Raw genomic sequence first — 23,647 nt, 5'->3', positions numbered from 1 at the left:
TCAATCTGAATCGAGTTGAGTTTCATTAAAACAAGCAGTTCCAGAACTTGTTCCAATGCGTTTGTAATTTTACATCCTACACTTTTTTGAAGACATGATGTTATGAATCAAGTGGACAGATCATATTTATAGTAAAAATGCTATCCCATATCAAGTCATTTCAAGTTTGTCTCCTTAAGCTGCCTTCAGATATTTGTTAATACTCAGAAGGAAAAAGACTTGGTGACAAATTGTGACAGCAGCAGTGGTTAACCAAGGTAAGTAGCAGAAACTGCACACAATGATTATGGAATTGCATTCAAAGCTGAGACATAGTGTCATTATACAGGAATGGCAATGAAACAACATACCTTTCCCATCAGATCAGCAATTCTAGGTACTGGTTTTCCTTTCTGATGGCGCATGGTTGCAGGACTCTGTCCATCCCAGTCTTCAAGTTCCTCAATGCTTTTCAGGTAAAGAAGAGCTTGCAGTCCAGTGCAGTAGTCATCAATAACAGTGAAATCTTGATTCTGGATTGCACTGCACACCTACGAAATATAAGTCAGTTATCAGCAACATCCTGGCAGAGGAGAATATGGAATTAGCAAGCTCTTTGGACTTCCTGATTATCAGATGACCCTTCCTGCAACTTCACTGGGAAAAAACTACGAGAATTCAGGATATTAATTGGCTGCTTAATCCTATGTCATGATACCACCACTGCAGTTCAGGAAAAAAAGGACTCAATAACACTAGTTATGCCTAGGTTTCCTAATGGCAGCTCTTGGACCAGACTTGAAGGCTGTTCAGAATTAAGCCCAGTCCCACGTGTGCCTTCTGGGGCACTGATGCTGAGCATGCCAAGCACACTGGCAAACCATCAGTTATGCTCAGACCTTTGCCTGCAGACAGACAGTGGTATTCCCCAGCCTGCTCTCTTCAGGAAGCAGAGAGATATAACCAGTTAGGTCCCAGTCAAGCAAATCACAGAAGCACAGACTTGCCGAGGTTGCAAGGCATCTCTAGAGATTGTTTTGTCTAACCTCCCAGCTCAGAGAAGGATCAACTAGAGGAGGCTACCCAAGACCATATCCAGTTGGGGTTTGAATATCTCCAAAGACAGAGACTACACAACCTCTCTGAGGAACCTGGTCCAGTGTTCAATCTCCCTTGCAGCTTTTTCTTAAACGGAATTTCCTGTGTTCCAGTTTGTGCCCATTGCCTCTTGTCCTTTCACTGGATACCCCTGAGAAGAATCTGGCTCCAAATGAAAGTGTCTCAGCAAACAGCACCCATTAAGCTAACCTGTTAGTATGGGTGAGCATTGCCAGGCACAGAACAGAACAGTCCCCTTCTGCTAATCACCATTTGCTATTCAGTAGTACTGGGAGGCCAGGCCACTTTATTTTAGATACTTTAGAAACACAGATAGCAATATAGCTTTATAAACTTATAAAGCAATGATCCCTGACCTGCAGAGCTTAACATGTAAACACAAAACTACTGGCAGCAGAGAATAGTCTGATCATTTACACGGTTTCTTCTGGACCACTTTGTGGATATCAATTCAGATTTAAACCCACAGAGATTCCCAACCAAACTGACAAGTGAATAAAAAATCCCTGACTCTTCTCTGAACACCTTCTCATTAGCTAAACTCTAATCATCCATCAGTGACGAGGTGCAGGGTTGGCTGAGTACCATTAATTGTCAGTCCCTGGAAATGCTCTGAAATTCCGGATGTGTCAGTGTTTTCCGCCTTTGATTCAGCTTTTATTCTACAAGCTAAAAAGAATGCTCCTGATAATACCTACACTTACATACACACATAATGAACACAACAATGAAATAGCCATCTATTTTAGAACATGAATGTGTGCACGTGCACAAACACATCCACACTGCTTGGACATGAAAACACACCTTGGATCATAATTGACATCGACACTTTAAAAATACAGGAAATATGTAATTGTTTTTCACATTTCAGAAATGGTAATACAACTTGCAATTCTGAAGACAGGTACACATCACATTGTAAAATACCATACACTACAGCTGTACAAGGAAAAAATAAGGGTGGACTATAAAAGAAGCACAAGAACATTTTCTATGCAGCGCATTTACATTACACAAAATCTGTTTCTCTGGAGAAACAGTGTGGGCATTAATTAGGTCTGTTACACCTTCCACAGACTTCAAGATCTTTTTTTTCCAGAGCAATTATAGAGAACATCATAATAATTTCCTGTACAGGTTATTTAACTGCAAAACTCAACTGATGCTTATTTAAACCTTTTTGTTCACCAAGGGATTCTCTATTTTTTTTAGTGCATGGGTAACATTTTTATTAGCTATTCTTAAAAATACTAAAACTGTAAAAAAAATACAGTTAAAAGCCATGTCATGTCTTTTGAAACAAGTTCAGGCACTGTTGTCAAAATCCTGAAATATTTTGACAGGATGTATACACATGAGATACACTGGAGGATACCTGTAATAACCTTATAAATAAAGAGGCTTTTACTGTTTTCCATCTTGTGGTGCAGTGTTATGAACTGCAATAATATAAAAATGTGCAGAAGCTGACATCACACTAAGAGCTAACGTTTGATCCCTGTGAGTCTATGTGCAGTGCACTGTTTGCCTTCCCTGGAAAGCCAAGCAGGTTCCAGAACTGAAGGCAAAATGCAATTTCTTAAGAAAAATATAAATCTCTGCACTAAAGAAAAATGTTATCTGAAATGGAAAGACTTAGGAACAGAATTAGCAAGTGGTTTCAGACGATCCTCCTCTTCTGTAGAAGCCTTATGACCATGGTGCCCAATGGCACACATAATTAATCAAAGACATGCCTTTCACTGATTTCACTGTGTAAAAGCAAGTGCTTATGTTTATGGGCCTTTCCTAGAACAAGAGAGATTCAAACATTAACACATACAAAACCAACAGAAACAGTTTTGCCATGTTTTTGGCAAATTCGAAAACATTCTGAGCTTCGAAATTTCTTATGTTGCACATATCAGATGGTGAGATTTGTGTTGTAGGCTTACAGTATCTTCCATGAATCAATGTAGAAGCCTTTGCTGCATTTTAAAAGGTGTGAACAAAGTCAAGATAAAAGGTCACCCTGACCCATCAGCCATGACAATTTCTACACCACAGAGAGAGGTTTTTAGCATCATACTTGGCTGCCTCTGAATCACCAGTTTAAATGACACTGTGCCCTCTTTTCAGCACAAGAGAAGTGGCAGGGCAATAGACCAGGTGAGACTCAAACTCACGCATCCGGAAAAATCGCAGAAGAACTGAACCGACCCGTCTCCACACATCATTAATGCCCCCACTTCACTCCTGCTGCTTGGGAACAGGCATGCTTCCCTGCCCTTGCAAAGCTAAACGTTGAGCCCCCCCTTCTGCTTATTTTACGGGTGTGAAGAGCAGGAAGAGCAGTCCAGCTACGGCCATATTTAAAATGGAACTACCTTTTGGTTGCTACCACCTCTCATTTAACGTCTTATTGAACCACCTCAACAGGAGATAAAGGTGAGCAGGGTGCTGCTGCAACAGCTGTTGTCCGTGCCTTGCACACCGATTGGCGCAGCAGCATGAAACTGAACTGCAATCAGCCCTGCCCACTCAGCTCCTCTCCTCAGCATCATGCTTTTACCAACCTAACATAGCAAAATGTGCTTCCCTTCAGACCCTGAAGCAAAAGCCTGAACAAAAACGTAACTTCATAACTGAGAACATACACGTGGTCATATTGTGCCAGACCAGCAGTCAGTATCCTCTGGCCAACAGAAGCCGCTTATGGACAAGTACGAGAAACAGAGCAAGTGTGGATCAGTTGCTCGCGTGGCTTATCAGCCCGGGTTCTGGCAAGCAGCAGTGCTGGGACTTTGCATGGCAGAGATGGCACCTGTTTAATATCCGTTGATCCTAAAGAATCCAAGTGAATCTGTTTTATGAGTAAATTAACATTCAACTGTTCACTGACCCAGGCTTTCACCTGAAACATTTAGGTAGAAAGTAGCTTTTTCTTCTTTGGAAGATGAGAGACAGGCCCTGTGAGCAACCTATGGGACAGAGCGAGGTCCAGATCACAATGAAGCTGGTAGCTGTCCTGCTGTCTTGCTTGTGTTTGTCTCTAGCTTTGGACTAGAACCTGGGCTAGAAGAGAAAGGTGCTCCATTTTTCCTGCTTAGAAAGATAATGTTGGTATTATAATATTATGTTATAATAGATGTTATAATATGTTATAATGTTGATAAAGATAATATTCATATTGCACTAATATACAGGGAGATAATTTTACACAAGCTTGGTTTTACTGCATTGTCCTGCTCTGCCTTGGCAGTAGAACTGCTACAATTTCATTTGTAACATCTGACCTCCTCCCCTTTCCCCCAGATCCAGACTCCAGTGATTGCCCCTTATGTCCCAAAAGAGACAAGCAGGCCAACATGCTATGTATGATCAATTATATTGTGCTCTCAGTATCCTGAAATCTGAAACTGTTCGGTGTAAGTTGCAACTGTAGGTTACAAATTCTAATCTATACAGACATGTCTGAGATACTAAAAGACACAATGCCTGCTTTGCTGCTGGTAAATCAAACATACACCAAATAATCTCATTGGGGAATAGGGATGTGAAATGAATCACAGGCTAAGGCTCTAAGTAAAACTGTTCTGCAAAATGCAATGATGGGAGACGCATGCAAAGGTCCCTGCTGATGTCTTGCATAAGAAATGACCTGTCTGCTCTATTACTAAATAAACATAAATACTGAGTCTAACTTTGTCAAAGGATCTAGAGCCATTACAAATCTTACTTGAGGAACTGAAGTAAATTGTCAGGAGATTATTACTGTGTAAAAAGAATTTTACAGGTTACATGATTGTTATTAATCATTCACATCAATCTGAAACTTTTAATAAACATAGTTTGAAGAACAAGTTCATTACTGGTGACAGGTACTACCACATCAGTTATAAAACACTGTAAATACCTTTGCTTTTAGCAGAATCATTACACAACAAAGACATGCCAATTTCTGAAATCTTTACTGAGGCAAATCCCCTGCACCATTTACTGAGAGCTCTGTCTGTGTAAGACCTTTCAGGTTTTGTCCATAGTCTCTGTTTCTAGGAGCCATGGAAAAAATACCCAGACATTGCATTTTATTTTTGTTTCGCCTTCTAGAAAAATGGATGTGGTTCCTGTCCAAACTTTGGCATGTCCTGGGAGACTATGCGGAAGACCTGTGCCGTCCATGCAGAACCTGGACAAGGTGGCTGAGGCATTTCCAGCCAGATCACCCACTAAAGCAATTCCCATTCAGTGTTGTCCTTGCATTTTCCCATTGGGGGATGTTGCAGAGGAGAAAATATTTTCTGTAACACTAGAAAGAGGAAACAATGCATTCCTTTTCAGGCATTACTCTGTCCACTCTCTCTTACCCCTCGACCTTCAGTTTTTACATAAACTCATTATTGTATGGTGAAATCCCATCTGGACAGGTGATGATGGCGAAGATGGTGCCAAAAATGGAACCCACTCCCCACCTGTATTCTTTCCATTCCATCAATAGCAGGGATTTCAGCAGAGTTGGCAGAGGAGGTGCAGATCTAGACATGTTTGTATCAGTTCTTCCCTACACTACTTTCAACTAACAAGAGGTAGTGTGGCTCTAATCTCGTATACTGCTAGTTCACTGCAAAAGGCTGGAGCAGGTCAGAGGATCTAGCCTGTTTAATAATGTGTTGCTTTGCAAGAAGTGTAAGTATTCTTGGTGTGACTAGATCTGTGAGAACAAGAATGCTGCAATGTCTGGCAGCAGTCGTGCTGTATTTGAAATTGTCTCAAAGCACTATTAAAACGCTTTGCCAACAATGAATTTGTGGTAGGAGACAATAGCTTGGAGAAAATTTTGATTCTTATACCTCTCCGAAATATTCCCCTCTTCAGAATATGGGTGTAAAATAATTGTCATTTTTATGAAAACAGAAGTTACAGTGAGGAGGCAGATGGGTGGCAGTGATACACAGTCTAGAAGGAAGATTGATGGGTATATATTTGTATATACAAACGCAAATCACATAGCTTGACTGTTCTACCATATTAGTTTCCATTTGTTGTAGCTGTACAACATCAAAGTGATGATGTCCCCATATATTGCATTTAGTGGTAATGTAACGGACTACCAAAAAAAAAAAAAAAAAAAAAAAAAATCAAAGTGAGAGTTTCTAAGTAGTTTCCTGGCAATTGAGACAGCAGGCTCTTTCATCTGTGCTGTAACTGTGGCAGTGCATTGATTTAAACTCCTTCTGAGATCTCAAATGCTTTTATATTCTTAGGTCTTGCTGGCTGCTTTCTTTTTGCTTTTTTTCCCCCTTCAAATGATAAAATTCTAGCATTTAGCAGAATGCCATCTTGCTTCCCCAGAAGACGGAGACTTATTTCAGCTTTGGTTCTAAACTGCATAGGATCTCTAAATAAAATAACTCTCAAAATGCCATCCGATTAGGAAATTGGCCTTTGACTTCACAGTTTCTAATATTCTTAGCATAGCAAGGGGATAAACAACTATTATTCCTCTGAAATACCTGTGAGAGGTTTTACAATGGATTAACAATTTTGCTTTTCCATTAATTTGGTTGACTTCCTTTGAAATACTTTTACTGATATGCCCAAATGGTAAGCAAAAGATTTACTGTTTTGATTTTATATTATAATATATTTTCAATTTTAGCATTATTTATAATCTTTTTATAGAAGCTTTCTTTTTCTATTAAAAATTCTTCCTGATAAGTATTGAAGACATAAATCCACCTTCCTGTTAGAGAAACATTTATGAATGACTCTAAGCTGTTTTTCAATGTATAGTTGAGGTACTGCTTTTTTGATTAGTGTCTATTAAGATTCTGGTGGAAAAAGACTGAAGTTGTAAATGAATGCAAGGTGCTTCAGAAAGGATTTCATTTGTGCCTATCTGGGTATCCATATGAATCAACAGACTTAAGAAAATTAATTTTATCGTAGTGGGCAAAAGCATGTTATAATCTGGGTAAGACATACACATAATTTAAAATTTATTCTCAAAAGCAAGTAGCAAAAATTGACTCAACTAAAGGGAGATGTTTCTGGGCCATGCAATCTATATGCTGCCTTGCTCTTGCCTATGGAAATGAAAATGTATGTTTTCTAGCCCCTGTACGATGATTTAGATGTGCCTAGATCTACAAAGTAAAAAGCAGTACACACAGCATTGGTTGTCTGACACAGTACTCATAATAATGTGGCAAGAGCTGCGATGTGAGAGTAAGCAGACAAATAAAATCTCTTCTGAGAGGGGTTTCTGTACTTACAACTCTCAGGATACCAATGTCTATGGAAAGGCTGCCTGTATAACGATGGTTTCTCCTCCTCATGTCTCGTTGAGCACTGACTTACCAGTACATTAAATGCGTAGCCTAAATTATCCTTTCTATCAGCAATTATTACTTTTGCTAGAGGGTTGTAGGATTAAGAACATTAGGGGAAGTGGATTATCAGACAATGTGGTGCACTCTCTGGAAAAAAAAGAGATTCTTTGTTTTAAAGAACAAATTTGTAAGTAACAAAAAGCTTCCCAAATATTGATACAGTACAGATGGAATGATTTGATTCATTCACATTAGCTGCTTAAATGACTCTAGAGATATAGGTTAGCAGATGGGATGTTACTTAACAAGGCTTCAGATACTGGATCAAGATGCAAAACTGATTTGGATGATAGCTGATAGCCTTTTTAAAACATTAGAATTGAGCTAATATACATGAACTAATGAACTACTATTTGTTCCAAAGTCTAGTACGGCTTTTAGAAAGCAGCTTGAAGGACTCAAATATTACATCTATGAATTGTCTGAATTGTGGGAAAAAACCCACATAATCTTTTTTACTGAGTCCTAGACTTGAAGTCCTAATGACCTGAGGGCTTACTAGTGACACTTGAGGGGCAACACAAAGAAAGATTCAAAGATGCTAACAACTCCAGGCCCTGCAGAGTAGGCAACCATTCACATAGGGCTTAAGAAATCTATATAAAAAAAATGACTGGATGGTCCGATGTCATGTGGGTGTCAGTAATGAAGTATTTCAGTTATTTTGTTATACCTCAAGTGAGTTCATCAGACAAGCTTGAGGTAAAGTGTCATTCTAATCAGAAGTATAGGCTAATGTCAGTAAGTAATGGAGCTCAAAATGAGTTAACATGAGAAGAAGGTCTTCAGCCCATGCAAGACAAGCTTGCGGGATAAGAGCTCTATCTCCTGTACAGCTTGGATCCTCTTTACAACAGGACAACATAATGCTAACGTGGTGTTGAGCAGAGCTGAGCTGACATTTAGGGAGCATTGAGGCAGGGACCACAGGTAAGGAAATAAGGATGCAGTAGCTGGGCAGCAAGAAGAGCCACACAGCTTGTGTCGCAGCCACAGCAGCCTCCTGAGACGGGCTGTAATGAAAAGCCTCCCTAGCACCAAGGTGACAGTTACTCCCCTGGCACAGAGACCCCGAAGCACCTGATTTTGGGGGTGAAAGATAGACCTTCTTTGTGTATTGCACTCCAGCAACTATGGGCAACTGTGAGTGGCCAACAACGAAGGAGGAAAAAAAAGTCTAGAATCCCTTAGCCACTTATCAGACAAGGGCACGGCAGGGGATAAGAGCACTGTAAGGGATCCTTTAGGAATGTTATCCGACGCATTAATTCCTAGCCTATTCAAATGTATTTTTCCTCCCCTTAAGTTCTTCTCTGCCAATTAATGTATCTTTGATCTAAATAGCTAAACTGGGTGTTTGGGAGAGGGAAACTGGTACTTATCAAGGGACCCTGAACGATGCAATTTTGTATCCCGTGTCTTTGAGAGGGGAAATGCGAAAGAAATCAAGAATTTTCAGAAGGCTCCCTGAGGTAATTGTTTTTTTTTTTCCCTGTCAACCACCCCTAGAGGAATGGTTATATTTCCTTATCTCACTAAAGCATTCTGTCAGTTCTTGGAACTACAAAGTGGACCTTTATGCAGTAGGTGGGCACACACATTGATAAAAGTGCTGATCATGATCATCTTTACTAAGAAAACAAATGTGATTCCACATGCCTTGAGCATTGAGAAGTGTGGGAAACAGCCTCATAATCAGCCATCTATAGCAAATTGTATCATTGTACTGTAGATCTACAAAATGAAAGATATCTTTGAAAGCAGATGAGCTAACTCCCCTGTGTAAACAGTCCTATCACATATAGAGGCTCTACAACTAGCTTTAAATATATGTTGAATATCACTTCATATTTCATTTATTAACACCCAAAGGTCTTGCCTCTCTCTTATAAGTACTGTTGTGGAAAATGAAATCCTTCAGTTCTGCCAGCAGTTCTGCAGCTGCTGGTACAGCATCAGCAGCTGTGCCAGGTAGATGTAGATTTACTCAATCCATTTCCATGAGCTGTATCCTGTAGCTCCTCCAAAGATATTTCTAAAGCAGTTATCAGTTAAGTTGCTCAGATCTGGTGGCTTGATGTTAAAAGTCACCAAGTAACACAACATATTTAGTCAGAAGTTAGCAGCATTTTTAAGATTTTGTTTTCTGAGAGCTAACCAGCAAGAATGCCATCCTCTCTGGACTGGAGTTGGTCCATTATTCCATTTTTGGAAAGGCATATTTGTCAGAAGTGAGAGTGGTTCTAAGAAAGCACACTTTTCAGAAAACAACTGTGTTCTGAAAAACGTGTGGAAAAGAGTTTCAGAATTACCAATATCTCCTGTTTGACAACATGGAATGCAATGGCTCCATTTAACTTGAAAATGTCTGTTTTGCAATCCAAGTTAATTGGAATGAAAAGGTCAAAACTAAAATATGTTGCAAAATGATTGAAACAAAGATTTGATTCAGCCAAATAATATTTTTTTCTTTAAGTAAGTGTGTTAATTCCACACATTTTTAGAATTTTGATTATCGGTTTAAACTGGAAAACTTTTCCATCCTTAAACTTCCCTGTGACAGAATAACTATTTCCTGATCATTGGTAATACTCAGGTTCATTAACGCATAACGGATCCAGGGTAAAGCTTCAGCGTTCTTCATGCCAGGACACTGAATCAGACACAGCAGAGACTTGAACCCAGATCTATTTTGATTAAATGAAATTTGTCAATGAAAAACAGTTTTCTCAAAGAAGTTTTCAACAAACTCTAATGAGAACCACCTACTGAGGGACATCCTCCTGTGACCAGAATTTTGAAAGCTGCAGACCTCTCAAAATCAAACAGAAAAGCAATTTTTCCATTTTGGAACCTCAGTTCAGTCCTGCAATGATTAACCCCTCATCCTTGTGAGTCTTTCGCTCTAGTACTCTCACATTTTATTTCAGCTAAAATTACTTTCATCCTTTATCAGCTTGCCTGTATGAATTTGTGCAGCAGCTGCTGTGTCCATTGAAGAGTGAGATTCACGTGAATAAAATAGTTCTGACCCTCTGAGTCCTTCGTGTCTGAGATAAAAACCCACTTCCACATTTCCTTAGGGATTGTTTTACCTATCTCTGTCCAAATAATAAATATCAGCAAGAAAAGCAGCAACATGACTCAGATATTGAAGGAAGTTTAACCCTTTCTTAAACATACTGCCAGCTTCAGAAAAATGGTTTCTCTGTTTCTTTCATTCAAATTGCATAGATAAAAGGGCCTCTCGCCAGCCAGATCAAGCTGTGTCAGGGGCTTGTGTTGTAGCAGGAAAAAGACTTCAAAAAGGCATCAGGGCTCACATTCCCAGATTGCTCCCTCCTTCCTGGGTGGAAAAAAGATTTTTCTACCACTGGGAAAACCAGCAGATGGGTCACCAAACTCCAGCTAGTCCTGGCCAAGTCCAGCTAGTCCTGGCCGAGTCCAAGCCGAGCTGCATGGCAGCACACGCCTGTGCTGGTGTGGGCTCCAGGACCATGCCTTCCCCGAGCACAGCCTCCTCCACTGCTTGGTCTCCCTTTCTTCCTTTCACTGCCAGCTACAGCCTCTGACTGAAAGATCAATGGAGCTGCTACGATACAAAAAGGAAAATTTCTACATGCGTATTTTCTTTGTATGACCGATAATGTTTCCGAGAAAAGCTCTGATGGCAGAGCTTTGCAATCCTGAATGTTTTACGTTTTCCCTTTTTGGAAAACAAGTCCCCTGCAGTTACAATATGCATAATTTAAAACAAAACACAAGACATTCCCTAAGTAATTATTGGAGATGGCAGTAAGGAAAAAAGAAACTCTGCATTTTCCACTGTGCTTATCTTTCCTTCTATTTACATTTTCAATATCCAACAAGGAGCCGGGTACATTTTCAGATTCAATTTCCAGTCACCTCCACACTGGTACACAAGGGGAACTCTGTCTACAACGGAGCTAGCTTTGTGTCTGAAAGCAACCTGAGCTGAGTAAAACAACTTGCCCACAATTTCTTCAACACTTAACTGAGCCTCTTCAAAAGAGTCATCTCCATGTTGCTTTCACTTTGTAAACTTTTAAACAAAACTCACCTGATGTTAGTTCACACCATGTGGTTTTATCTACAGGGAGGACAGCTCTGTGCTTGTTCATATAAGAGAGCAGCAGCATGAATCCACATCAGTAGTGTGAATCCACATTAAAAATAGGTGCAGCAGTACTGGTTTTGGAAAGACAAGCAATATTGTGGATCCTTGGGAGAGTTGGAGAGAGCATGTTGCCAAAGCAATTATTCTTCACATCTCCTCAACCCATAAAGTCCCTGTGTCACCAGACCCAGGGAAGCAGGGTAGACACCTGGGCAGAAGGGGAAAGAGAAGCAGGCTAAGCGTCCCCAGGTATAAGAGCAGAGAACAAATCCTCTGCAGAGGATGGGAGTGACTAGTATAGGACAGCATTTGAGCTGATGCTCAATTGAGACCTAATTGTTATTAAATAATTATTACCATTCAGTGACAGTTAAACCTACTTTGCATGAGAATCCATTATAAGAATGACAAATAGCAATTGTTATGGAATGAGCTTGAATTCATTCTTACAAATTTATGAAATAACAATCCTATCTATGCAGACCTCATTTACTAGCTGGTGAAATGAGCAGAAATAAAGGAAAGCTAATAGATAAATCCCCTAAGCAGCTCCAAATAAAATGAAAAACTACTGCAAACCTGCACAAAATAAAAGGCAACATTAGCTTAGAGTTTAGCCTGTAACTTTACAATGTGCTGATCTGAATATTGCAACTTTTCATTAAAAGCGGCAAGATAATAAAAGTAAAAATCAATAACGAAAATCTGTTCTAAATTGATATTGTTTTCCAACTATAACCAAAAAACTTTCTAGATTGTTTTTGTTTGACAAATTCCAATTTCCATTAAAAGGAATTCTCACAGAAAATTCTCACTATCAATTAGCAATTTTCATCCCAAGCATCTGTAATGGAGCAAGTGTGGCAGTCCTCTAATGACTTTTTTTAATTAGCAAAGACAGACAGACAGTGGAGAACAGGTTGAGTTTCTGTAATTAGAATGGAGCTAAGAAAAAAGCAGAAAACAATGAAATGTTTATCAGAAGTGATCACTTGAGTATGCCCGTCCCAACTCTTCTCTCTCTTTCACATTCGTTTTTCTTTTGATTTTATGTCGACATGTTCAAACAGCACTTTGTTCCCTCTTTTGTTTCTGCATGTACCGTAAATTTCAGCTCTGCAGAGAAGGGCCACTCCATTCAGTGCTGCGTCCATTGAAGACTTTTTTAAGCGCGCGGCTCTGTGAGCAGCGGAGCTAATGATACCTGGCTTCCAGCAGCTCTGTGTCTCCTGGTTGCGTTCTCTGACATCTAATAAGGTGTGACTGCCAATTAATGCCTTTCCTGTGGCTGACACGGTCCTAACAGCGCTGTCCCATGTGGATTCTCAGAGGTCTAATAAAGGTGAGCTCATAGTGCGCCCGCGCTTACAGTGAAGGAATGCAGGTACGCTCTCTCCTCTGCCTGACTTTTTTCTTTTCTCAAAACTTGTTATAGCAAAATACTTTCTATCTTCTGACCAATTTCAGTGAAAATGGCCACAAAGCTCAAATGTGACTGAGGATACTCAAAAGGACATACAAACACATATCAAGAGTTTCTTTGGGAATACAGGCTAAAACCTGCTATTTCTACATGAGACCACATTTATCTCAATCAAAGGACTTACATCTGAAAAGTGGTTTTGCCTTAAGTGGTATTTTTTTTCCTTAAAATTGTTGGTGGATGTAAAGACCTATCCCTTCAATCTCGTGTTATATCATTTTGGTGGCCTGCCACTGTATCCAGCAATCTATTCTTCACTCATCAATTTAATTGGCGAGAGAAGAATTAGCTCCAACATCTTAAGTTCTCTGTATCATGGACAGCTTTGTACAGAAAGGTTTTGTTCTTCTACCCCCTGAGCCACAGCCTGCGTCAGAAACTTCACGGTGTCCAGCCTGTGCCAAAGTATGACTGTTCTCAGGCTTATCCACCTGTGGAGCACTCTCCAGCCGGCACGAAGCAAGGTCTTCAGCCTCTGTTCCCCCATGTGCTGGTGTAAGGATGGGCTGGGGGCAGAGGAAGGGTGGGCTCTTGGTGAGTCCAGGCAGGAGAAGCCCAGCCTTGCTCTGCCACACTGATGGCACCCTGTGGTTGTTTTAGACTTGCAGCCACACACCCAACTTCATCCTCCTTGCACAGAGCTGAGATTAGACACAAGGGAATACTGAGCCCTTCCTCTGCATTAAAAATCACTGCTATTCATTGCAAGACAAAACAAATTTTTTCCAAGTGTCATCAGTATAAACAACCTGGAATTGTAAAACACAGGGCCTGCTCCATCGCTGCCTTGCTCTGTCACTCCCATGATTTCAATCTCTCTTAGTTTTTCACTCTCCATACCATTAAATGGCATAAACAATAATTCCTGGATGAGAATTTTTTGGCCTTATCTAGTCCTCACTTAAGTATCAGTGTCTTCACTGACTTGAACAGACTCTGAGATGGGCTTAAAAGAACAATAATTAAGTGCTTGGAGAACCAGCTCTCTACTTTGTAGTTCTGTAGCCATAAAAAAACATAGAGAAATTGCATCGGGGTCCTTAATGAAAATTAAAAGAAAATAAAATGAGGAAAAATATGATAAATGATTACAGCATACATTTACTTCCTGGGTTTTTGCAGGTCTTTTTTTGACATTAGAGTGGAAAAAATGGTAGCATCTAAACATTAAGGCGTGACATAATGTTTATGAAATGGTATTTTTTCTTCCCTGTCATTTCAGTGATTATATTTTCAGGGCCTTGCTTTTATTTTCTGATACCCAGGGCATTTTATACCATGTAGAAGGGTTCCTCACAGGGTTTCACATTTGCACAAATACAATAACAATGCTCTCTCATAGTTCAAGTCCCAGTATTTTGTGATGGAAAAGCTTGTTTATTCACACACAAAGGGCCATCCTGCTGTTATAAAAATCCCTCAGCTAAATGCTTCAGTAAAAAGCCTGCTGAAGAAAAAGTAATAATCAAACTGTCCTGAATCCCTTGAGACCCTGGCTCCAAAGAGGTACCAACAAGAATGCTCCTTGAAAATGTTACAAAAACCACAAGTAGTCTCATAAAAACAACTGCGTTCTGTGTTGGAGGGAGATTTTATCTTGCAGAGGCAAAAACCATCACTATTGCTTTTCTATCATGGGCTGTCACACTTCCAGAATGGTTTTGTTCTTCCTCAGATCCCCAATGTCTCATACACAACTGGTGTGAGGTAGGAGAGAAGGGCATGGGGCAGATCCAGCATCATGGTGGCTCTGCCTCTGAGGTGAGGTATATTCCCACCATATTGCCTTGCCTGAGAGATGAGGAGGGTCATGGTGCAAGGTCTGGAGGCAGCAGGTGTGCATGGGCTGGATACAACACAGCGAGGACAAGAGCACAGTGCCCATATGAACAGGACTGCAAGGTACTACGTCCTGTCCAGGGCATGTGTGAGGTGGATATGGGTGAAGGTGGGTCTGAAACAGGGCTCGGAGCAAAGCTACAGGCTGCCCTGCTGGGAAGCAGCATTATATGGGTGGATTTTAAATCGTTGCTATGTAGAGAGCCTTACAGGCATCCATGTTGGAGCAACAGAGGACAGATGTGACCTCCATACTTTGTAAGAAAAGAAATTTGTTTGAAAAGGAACCCATATTCTTTACACGTTAATGACCAATATTCAAGATTAACAAAAGTATTCCATACCAGAATATAATGTTAAGAGACTCTACCATGAAACAAGTATACTTTAGAAAGCACCCCTTTGTTCTACCTTTTTTTTGGTTACATCTGCTAGAAATAATGACTACAGAATCTCTTTCAACAAAAGGTCATTTATGTCAATGGACAGAACACAGAGGATCAGATCACCTGCGGTAATTGCAAATTAATGCTCTACTGCTAATGCATTAACTACACAATATTGATCTACAATTGAATCATACAGGCTACTGTGAAGTGATTTTTACTTTAATATTTTTACACTTTTATTGCTTTTTCCATAATGCATTTTCTCTTTCCACAGGAATTTTCTGTAAGTGTCTCCATTTTTAATTTCCTACAGCGAGATGACTTTGAAAAATGTATGTCTCTTTCAAAGCCTTGCAAAAATCTAACAAACCATCAATGTGACATGGTAAATCACATACATGATGCAAAAGATGCAAAAAAATCTGATATACATCTTATTTTGACAAATTGGGGCTTTAAAAAAAGCTTACTTAAATTAAAAAAAAAATACTTCAGCCTCACTGGAAGCCTATAGTAATGAACTGTACCTCAGAAAGATGCAGCTAGACATTTCTGGAGCTTTTGGTATGAAATGAGTGCAGGATTATCTCCATAAATAAAGTTTGTTGTTTTTTTTTTTTTAATTTCATGCCTGTACTGAAAAGGGATTGGTGGATTTGGGTATGTTACAAAAAAGTACAGTGCTATGGATCAGCTGAAGAATGATTGAAATGTTTCAGCATTTTTAATGAAAAATTAAAAAACAAGTGGGGTCTTTTTGCAACTGTTTCTGAAATCCATAAAGTGGAAGAATGCTCTGTTAAATTGCTGTATAAAATTTTAATCCCAGCTACTACTGACTACAATGATCCAGTTTGTTTTCTATACCTGCTGCAAAATTTTCCTACACACGACCTTTTTGCCAGTAACGACACTAAGATGTTGCCCTCCATCTTCTAAAGGAGGGGATAGAACACACCTTAAATACTGAAACTCTCTCCCCAAACCATTCCATAATATACCTGCTTAATACCACTTGAGGTGGTTGTAGCATATATCAAAATATGGCTTACCACCTGACTCCTGACTTGCATTCCTGTGTATGATGATTTCATAAATGGAAAATAAATCCCCACATTTTACAAATAAAAGCAATTGGAAAAAATAATGGAGAACTGATTGTAGGTGCAATAGCTGCAGAGGAAAACCTGATCTTGCTTTTAATGGAGGTACATTTATTATTCATAAACCTCTTCTCTAAGAGATATGTCACATTGCAATTAAATCAACTCACACAAAGCCTTCGTATTATCTTAGCCCATGAACATCACCCTCTCATGCCAGAGAAGACACAGGACTCTCCTGTAGGCAAATGAAGGGAAGCCCAATGGCCATGCATTCTGGGAGAGTCTCTCCCAGACTCTCTAGCTGGGCTCTGTGGATGGATCAATACAACCTGTGCTGCTTAGTGGTATGAGACTGCATTTAATGCTGGATGAACTGACATTCCCTACCCTTTTAAAATACTAATGAGGAAAGATCCACACGCTATTCTGTGTAACAGGGCAGTGATAGCAGTGGCAGTACCCACTCCCAGGTTGTGAGACCACTGCTCATTCGGCACAGCTGAGCGCAGGGCTCACTCCAGCACCTCCAAAGCCCAGGCTGCTTTCTTTCTGCCTCTGGATCAGTCATAAGGTGTCCTCGTGGTTTTGGAAATGTGGAGTAAGATCACAAAATGTGCAGTATTGTATCAGTCCAAGTGTCTATTCAGCACCATCTCCAACATTGTCCAAAGCAGATACTTAAGATAAGGCTATGGGATGCATATATAATTCCCCCAGTACAGTCCCAGCTTCTACTTACTTAACTCAGGGACTTGCTATATAGTGAATCTTAATCAGTGTGAATCATTTAGTGAATCATTTAGTAGATCACTTTATTTCATGCTATCTCCAAATTCTGTACTTGCTCTGTATTTTGGTACTGAGAAAGCAGAAGTGAACTGTCAAAGCTGTTACGATAAGCAACAGAGGTTTTGCTGTTGAAGAAGGAACAACCTGGGCATTTGATACCAAGGACATGTGAGAGAGAGAGACTGTGATTCAGGGAAAAGTATATTAGCTGGCTATTTGTATGACCTTGTTAAGAAGGAAAACAATGGCAATGATTCTCATAATCGTAATTAGGTTCCAAAGATGACCTATGAATAGGAGGCTGTCATCTTCTGTCTATCACAGTGTATCTTGCCTGAGCAGCAAATAAAAGTTTCAGTCTAGTGCCGGTCAAGTGTATTTCTTTTAAGACTGTCTATAGAGATTACTTGTTTCCCTCTCCTTTCCATTTGCCTTTCCCAAGATGAGGGAAAGACTTATGGCCTGTACTCACAATCTTGCATGAAGTTTACTAAAGGCTTATTTTTAAATAAATGTAATTGAACTAGTTCAGACCCTTACCTACACAGCAGCTTTAGAATCCATTTATCTCAGATTAGTTTAAATGACTTCCCTACTTCAGTGAAACAGAAATAAGCCACTCAAACTGAGGATAGGTTTGATCCAGAGGAGTTTAAAATCAGTTCTAGAGATGATTTAAGTTAAACTGGTGAAGCCTAAGGATAAGAAAAGAGTTTTTTCACAATCTTTGGGAAAAATCTGTTGAAAAGAGAAATTGTTCAGTAAAGGGCAGAAGACCAGTATAGATCCAAGTCATTTCTGGAAGCCAGTTCCAGAGAACTTGATTATTACTAAAAAGAAAACAATAATTAATATTTTGTAAATCCAATATTCTTTCTCTTGAGCACTGACTGGGATGTCTGCATTAAATTATATTTCAGAATTTCCCATTACCATTGGCAAACCAACAAAAAAGAAAAGAAATAATAAAAAATAAACAGCTACACAGTGTATATAAAGGAAAAGTGCATAAATGACATTAAAAAACTTTGGTTTTAATCATCCAGAAACAGATACAGCAGACGTAGAACAGAAAATCATTCCACTCTGTGTAGTTCAGATCATGTAACATTGTTACAGACAAAGCTATCAAAACTGCAGCTCTATTAGCAATAACAAATGAAATGCATCTATAGCAATAAAAACATTCCCTTGCCAATCCTATGTTTTTGTAGACAAATGTTGCTCTGTAATCTGTACCGTTACTTAGTATTTATATGGAAGAAGCTCTCGGACCATTGTGTAAGAAAGGTAGATCTTTTTTCTGTCCATGGGAAGAGTTTGAAGCATTGTAATACAAACTAAAAAAAAATAGGAAATGGTATTAATAAATCTAAAAAACATAGTAAGTCTGTAAAGAAGCAGTAGCCTTCCACTTCAGCTCCCAGAGATCCTAACTTTGATGTACATTAAAAAACCCAACGAAACCAAACCATTGAGTTGGCCTATTTTTTTTTTTTTTTGAAACATAGCAAACAAATGACTAATCTCAGCAGTCACCATTGCTGTGCAGAAAGGATGGTCACACTAAATCTAATTTTAATGTCAAAGTGAATTGTGGGAATGAAACCACTCCCGTTATCCCATGGAGTGACACAAAGCCGATATCCACAGGATCCACAGCTGCTGTTGTCTATGATGGGAACTACAGATAAGGGGATGAGTAACTACTAGAATGTAACAATATATAATGGAATAATACAACATTACCACCACCTGCTCCTTATCAGCCGTTCTAACATACATGCTGCAATGGTGCCCTGATGTGCCTAGTACAGCAGGTAAGGGGCTGATTTCCAGCCAATTTCCTGGTGCCCATAATAACAGGCCATCAAGGCTTCCTTCCGTGACAGGGACTAACTAACCATGCCAGTCTGGCCAGGACCTCAAAACAACCCATCAGGCAATGTAAACAGTCTCAACTACTGCATTCAGTCTGACACCTCACTCCAATGCAATGAGCTGCAATGCCAGAACCATATGCAGGAGGTACAGCTCTGCACCTCCTGTTCCAATAAACATGCTTAATAAACATGCTTAATAAACACAGATGCCTGGATAAACAAGAGTTACTTTAAACTGGCTCCCAGTGGGACCAAAGTAGTGCTCTTTGAAATCCCTCTCGCCTTGAACAGGCTCTTTGCAGAAGACAAAAACTGAGAATAAAGGAAGATCAGATAGCTCAAGCTTAACTGTGTGTCAACCTTGTTTGTATGACAAGGGAGAGTGTTTAAAGTTTAAATCCTATAGGTCAGAGAAAAAAAGTGATAACATACTCATGGCTAGCCTTTTCCCAGGTTGATATTGTGACATCCAAAGTCTTCTTTTGGCAACTCCTCCATCTGAAATGAATGTCTCTTAGCAAGAAGCATGAAGCTAAAAGCATGAAAAATCCTTTCAATGGTATAAACCCGCTACTATCCTAATGTTTGAAAGGAAGATACATTATGGTTTTAATTACAGTTATTTTACTTTTAATGTTTTAAAGAAAGAAAAGGTACCTGCAAAACAGAGGCCCCACTGTGCAGAAACTGGAGCCCACTTTCAGCAGAATCAATGCCTCCAGTTGCTAAGATGGGAAATCCTGGGAGAGCACGGGCTATGGCAGACACTGCGCGGAGGGCGATGGGCCTAATAGCATTTCCTACAGAAAACCAGAACATTTTGTTAGCAACATCAGAACACACCCTTATGTAATTTGCATATCCCTCATGGTAGGAACATCAGGAACTAACATCTAATTCTGAGATGCAGAGGTTCTATTCATTTATAAATTGACACCAAGTGGGTTTCAAGTGGTATCAATACTTGTAAAGTATTATTAATTTGGCTGAAATAAAGAAAAACACAGAAACATTTGGATAAACATTGCAAAGCTGGCTTGAACATTTTAGCTGATGCTCAAAACAAAGACTAACAATGTCTGAGACAGAAAGCAATACTTCACCACACAGTACACTGTAGACAAAGAGATCTATGTTTCTACACAAAGAATCAGGTTGATTTTTTGAACATAGACATTGTCCAAGTAAGAGGGAACATCTCATTTCTTTATGTCTGACTAAAAATTGTTTAAAAGTGCCATTTCACTGCACTTGACATTTCATATATTATTTAATATGTTTCCCCTTCGTATGTTTGTAAATTTGGATAATCCTTTAAGTAAGCCCCCTTTAACTATTAACACGATAGAAGCTCAAAAGAATAAAGTATATTCATTTATGGTTGTATCTCCAAGAATGGAGCTTGCATTTTCAAATGGTATATAGAGGTTGAATCAGACAACTCCCTGCTACATTTAGAGGAATTATGATTAAAATCTCAATACACTGTGTCTGCAATGCATCTGCTTTGGCTATATCCAATTGATGGTATGCAAGTATTTAAAATATGCATACAGATGCTGCTCATTAAATGATGGATAGCATAGACAGCTGACACTTTCAGTTATTTATTTTTTTAGGCTAGTTGTGATTTCTCTAGATAACTCCTGTATTCTTAAAATTTCTACTTAATTTAGAGAACCTTTAGGATAATTTTATGTTATCATTGGACAACAATACAGTAGTGTAAGTGAGGGACACATGGCTCCCAGAGGAACTGGCTGGCTGTCAACATACGCAAGGAACTTTTTTTTTTTTTTGTACTATATTAGGTAACTTGGGGAAATACGATGACATTAAATACTTCTGAACACCTGCCATGGGTATTTTTATAATCTTTAAAGCTTTGACCTTCTTCAAGAGCAAATAACCAAAAGGGAAGAAAGAAATAAAACCAATGTAATGAACAAAGCAAGAGGAAGAAGAAACCACAATTAGGAAGTGTGGGAAAAGAGCCCCTGTGGACACAGTAGCTGCTTCTTCATCACACCTCTGCTTAGATGCCTGACCAACATCCTCACCTCCTTCAGACAAAATTTCTTCAACCCAAACAAGCTGTGTTGCCATTCTTTCTCTACCCTTTCAGAGACAGAAGTATTGCAGTCTGCTGGCTGGATTTTTAATCTAAGAAAGTCTTTAGTAAAGGATAAGTTGCTTTTTTCAAGCAGCTCTGTCTCACTGAGCCCAGCACCTACCCTCCCTCCAGTGTCCTCATCAGTGCTTCCTCTCAGGCAGAGTTTTACTGGTCTCCATGAAGGACCTACTGCCGGCTCAGGATTCTGCTCTCTAGAAAGAGCCTCTGCCTTGCTTGTGCATCAGCTAAGACCTCCCCAGTCTAGCTGGAAGGGTCAATGAGGAGAATGATCCCACACAAGTTCAGGTCACAAAACCTGTCATGTTTTGCTTTAAATAGGACAGCTGCACTGTCACTTTGTCAAGGAGCTGTTTTTTCAAGGCAATTTTCCATTACAGAAAACTGAAATTTGGTTTGTCTTAACCATTAAAAATACTCTGTCTTCAGCTCACATTGCCTTTTGCAACATTCCACTGCCCCTCACTGACAGACAACACTGAATTCACAGGAGACCCTGGCCCATCAGTATTAAACACATTCACACCCAAAAGCTCAGCTAAGCAGCCTCTATTGACACCTGCTCTGGATTCAGCACAAAATTATCTTCTTGGGCAACGACAACTTCTGCTGCCTCAAGAGAGACACCTTCTCATTGTATACTTAATACAACACCTCCTCCTTCTTCAATAGCTGATCTCTGCACCTGAGCAGAGACAGAAGAACAGAAGACTCACTATCTGATCAGACAGACTCTTCCACCTGCCATCAAGACACACCAGATGTTCTTCCATGCCCATGTTAGGGACCAGGACTGCTCACAGGCTTTACGCAGATACTTCTTGTTTATTTAACAGAGACTACATAAAGATATATTGTTTTCAGGGTATAAACTTTCATTTGCATAAATGGACAGCCTAAGCCAAGATGCACTATCAGTGTGTTTTGGTGAAAACTAGAGCCCAGCTCATAAAAATTAGAAATCTCACCAAAACTGCCTTAAAGAATCTAAGATCACACCAGAACAGATCACAGAAAGGAGCTGGAGCCAAACAGGAACTTTCCACAGGACACTAATAACTATTTGCCATCATTTGAGCTAGATCAATTGTAACGCGTTTGAAAGGAACAGAATGATTCTCTGAAAGAGGATTACTGCTAGTGTCCAAAGAGCAAATATTACGACAGAATTGATGGTCCAGTCTTAGAGAAAGACTTGAGACAAAAAAAATGGAACCATGCTGTTTGCTCTCATAGATTTATTTATAAAGCCTTTCAGAGGGCATACATGCCAAGACATACACTACACAGCCAAAACCATTGAAAATAATCTCATCAAAAAACACTAGTTCATGAAATTCTTCAAATATTCAGTGTTTGAAATTGAGGCTACAGGTAGGCATCAAGACTTGCTATATTGCTTTCAGGCACTGACACAGCTGCTCCAGAATCTCACTGTGATGAGGTAGTTATTTTTTAGAAAGGTGGAAGAATACAGATGCTGGTAACTCTGAAATCATGTGGCTAGAGGGAAATTTCTTCCCAATCTGCATGAGTTAAAAACTGACATCTGCCTTAAGGCATGAAGGTTTATATTCTTTTAACCCCAGTGTAACTCTGAGAGTTTGCATTCAATCAGTTTTTAAGCCTTATAGACCCTTGACCTTAATGATATCTTGTAGCACAGAGTTCCACAAGAAAATATTTCCAGAATATAATTGTTCCTTTCTTCAGTCTGATTAAATTAGCCACCTTCTCACTTAAATGACTGTCTCTGTACAATGGTCAGTAGAGGAAAAGGAGCAAATGACAGTTTATTTAAGGTTTCAGCACAATAGGTAATCAGAAAGGCCTTCATTCAGCCCAAAGAAATCAAGCATATGATTTGACGAAGCCTAGCAGAGATGGCAATGAGACTTAGAATTTATTATGGAACATAGGTACTTTTTAGTACTAGCTGCACTTGATATTCATAATATGAGTTATTACTTACATTTGGTGATTAGTAAGTTAGTGACAAATTTGTATGATCACAAAAGTATTCCATTCATCTGTAATTCACCCAAATGAATTTAAAAACATTTCAGGAGTGTTTCCGATAGGATTAAACAAATGGCTCTAATGACAATCAGAGGGTTGACTGAGGTGTTACTATTCATCTCAGTATTTTTTTCTTTAGCCTACAGAATATGGAACAAGCACATCAGAAAGTGCAGCCATTCTCTCGTGCATTTCTTGATCAACAGTTCAGAAGCTTCTCCTTCTGTAACAAAAGCTGCTGGTCTGGAATACAATGTGATTTACTTGTGATAGAGATCCTACTGCCTAATGAAATGGTGAAACAACTTTCCAGATTAAAGCCAAAAAAAAAAAAAAAGAAAGAATACAAACAATAGTGATGCCAAGCTATTTAAAAAAAAAGGCAAATAATAAAAAAA

At 39.3% G+C, this 23,647-nt stretch overlaps 1 protein-coding gene across 4 annotated transcripts in view; it reads right to left on the bottom strand.

The window, feature by feature from the left end:
- The window catches only part of DPYD (dihydropyrimidine dehydrogenase), a 369,002-nt gene that overhangs the window by 51,001 nt on the left and 294,354 nt on the right, over positions 1 to 23,647 (bottom strand). For all 4 annotated transcript variants that reach the window (XM_075508301.1, XM_075508302.1, XM_075508304.1 and 1 more), the window contains 2 exons: positions 19,757 to 19,899; positions 351 to 530 (listed from right to left, as the gene is read on the bottom strand). In XM_075508301.1, coding sequence (XP_075364416.1) covers positions 351 to 530; positions 19,757 to 19,899 — 323 coding nt within the window. The remainder of the gene's footprint in view (positions 1 to 350; positions 531 to 19,756; positions 19,900 to 23,647) is intronic.

The sequence above is a fragment of the Mycteria americana genome, chromosome 7, assembly GCF_035582795.1.
Source record: "Mycteria americana isolate JAX WOST 10 ecotype Jacksonville Zoo and Gardens chromosome 7, USCA_MyAme_1.0, whole genome shotgun sequence".
Lineage (NCBI taxonomy): Eukaryota > Metazoa > Chordata > Aves > Ciconiiformes > Ciconiidae > Mycteria > Mycteria americana.
The sequence above is the reverse complement of the archived record's forward strand: the minus strand, read 5'-3'. Positions and strand labels throughout refer to the sequence as shown.